Source organism: Lactuca serriola, chromosome 1 (genome assembly GCF_051521515.1).
Source record: "Lactuca serriola cultivar US96UC23 chromosome 1, Lser_US96UC23_V15, whole genome shotgun sequence".
Classification (NCBI taxonomy): Eukaryota; Viridiplantae; Streptophyta; class Magnoliopsida; order Asterales; family Asteraceae; genus Lactuca; species Lactuca serriola.
In genome coordinates, this window is record NC_136408.1 from 99580037 (window position 1) to 99582395 (window position 2359).

At 33.1% G+C, this 2359-nt stretch overlaps 1 protein-coding gene across 1 annotated transcript; it reads right to left on the reverse strand.

Annotated features, from left to right (window-relative positions):
- Positions 1–229: 229 nt before the first annotated feature.
- Positions 230–1581, reverse strand: LOC145059439 (uncharacterized). Its single transcript, XM_079007298.1, has 3 exons — positions 1298–1581; positions 849–1123; positions 230–630 (listed from the first exon to the last, which is right to left on the reverse strand). The coding sequence occupies exons 1-3, from the start codon at positions 1579–1581 to the stop codon at positions 230–232; spliced, it is 960 nt and encodes a 319-aa protein (XP_078863424.1).
- Positions 1582–2359: the final 778 nt, after the last annotated feature.

A 2359-nucleotide genomic window follows, 5' to 3' on the forward strand; every position in this document is an offset into this window, starting at 1 on the left:
TAAATTAAAAATAACATTTGAAAAGTAAAAATAAAATTTAATAAATCTTAAATTAAAAACAACATTAAAAAAAATACAACAAAACACAAAAACATTTAAAAACCTAAAAAGAAAAAAAAAGATGATAAAACCTACATATTTTGGCCTAAAAGTATTCATCTTCATCTTCGTGATCAACGTAGATGTAATCCGCCAAGTCCTCACGGAGTTGCTTGTGTTTTCGCTGATCTTAAATATCAACCACTCTATGTAAATATTTCGATGTCCCTGGTTGAAATTGCACATGTCTTGGCTCCATAGGCAAATACGTTGCAATATTGCATCCTTTATCTTCGACAACCATGTTATGCATTATGATACATGCATACATGATATATCGTAGAGTATCTAACTCATAAGGTCTCGTCACATGTTCAACTATGTGCCATTTTGATTTCAAAACCCCAAAAGCACGTTCAACGTCCTTACGTGCTCCTTCTTGTCGTCTTTTGAAATATTTGTCCCTTGGATCTATTGGGTGTCGAAACGTCTTCACAAACGTGGAATATTGTGGATATATTCCGTCTGTAAGGTAATACCTAAACTTATATTCATTTCCATTCACTGTGAAAGGAGCATCCGAGGCTTTTCCTGACAAAAAATTGTCAAATATTGGTGATTGATCGAGAACGTTGACGTCTTAGAGCCCGCAACCCCGAAAAAAGCATGCCAAATCCATAAATCTTGTGAAGCAACAGCCTCTAATACCAACGAAGACGCTCCATGATGACCGCTCGAATACTGGCCTTTCCACGCCACGGGGCAATTTCTCCATTTCTAGTGTGTGCAGTCAATGCTCCCAAGCATACCCGGAAAACCATGTCTTTCTTCATGCGCCACATATAGTTGTTGCATATCATGCAACGAAGGTTTGCACAAGTATTGATCACCGAAGGTTTCAACAACACCTCTTGCCAATAAATACAAACTTTCTTGTGCGGTCCTCTCAGATATTCTAATATAATCGTCAACAGAATCGGGCGACTCCCCCATTGCCATAAGTTTAATTGCAGCAACACATTTTTGCAATCCTGTGAAACCTCGTTTGCCTCTAGCATCATATCTCATTTGGAAAAATTCATACCTAAATAAATATTAAACATGTAAAAATTGTATTTATTTCATCTAAAAGTGACATTTTATAAATTATAATAGTTTAAACAAACGATACCTAAATAAATATTAAACATGTAAAAATTGTATTTATTTTATCTAAAAGTGACATTTTCTAAATTATAAAAGTTGAATCAAACGATACCTTGCTTCCATAGCGTTGACTATCCTTTCAAAGACATTTTTTCGCAAACGAAATCTTCTTTTGAAATCGTTTGGCTGGTAGACACAATTTTCCGCAAAGTAATCGTTAACTAACCGTCTATGCCCTTTCTCACGATCTCTATTTAACGTCGCACGTCGCGTGAGTAGTGGAGCTGGATCTGGCTGTACCAGACTGTCTGTATAATACCGGTACATCATAGTCACGAACAAATCGTCTTCGTCGTTATCATCGTTGTACGGATGGGCCGGATCAAATTGATCCATATTTTGGTTTTGAAATATTGAAAGAAATATGTAGTTGAGAGAAATTTATGTTTTTTGTATTTAAAAATGATATAAATTGTATGTATTTATAGTGTAAATAAAATTTGTTTTTTTAATAAGTAACCGTTTTAAAAAACGGTCGAAATTGTGACCGTTTGAAGCAAATAACCGGCGTTACCTTCCGTTTTCGTGATAACGTATCTTAACATAACACCTAATAACTAATAACGGCTACGCGGGGCGGTGTTCCATCCGTTATGGCGCCGTTATTAGAGTGCCAAATCAGATAACACGCCTTCCGCGTTGCCCACACCCGACTCTCTAATAGGATTAGGGATACTCTTAGACTACTTCTATTAGCAACCTAACACAATCTAACCACTAAAGTATTTATTAAAATAAAAAATCAGTTTACACACATATGACTCCACTAAACTTGACCCAAATTAAATTTCATTAAGTAAATATAATTTATAATTAATTCTTGTTCTATAAAAATATTAAAAATAATTACTTATTTCCAAAACAAATAAAGTATCTAACTTTAATATGAATGTAAATAAAAACAGATAAAAAATATTTACATTCATTAATCATACTTAATAAAATAAATAAAACAACTTACAATCATAACAGAAGATACAAAGTTACAGACACAAAAGAAAAAAACAAACTACATAACTAATAATCAATTAACTAATCATCAATGATAAATTTTTGCCAAATATGCTTAATTAATTTTTCTTTAGAAGTTATGAGCTTCTTTATTATGATGTTG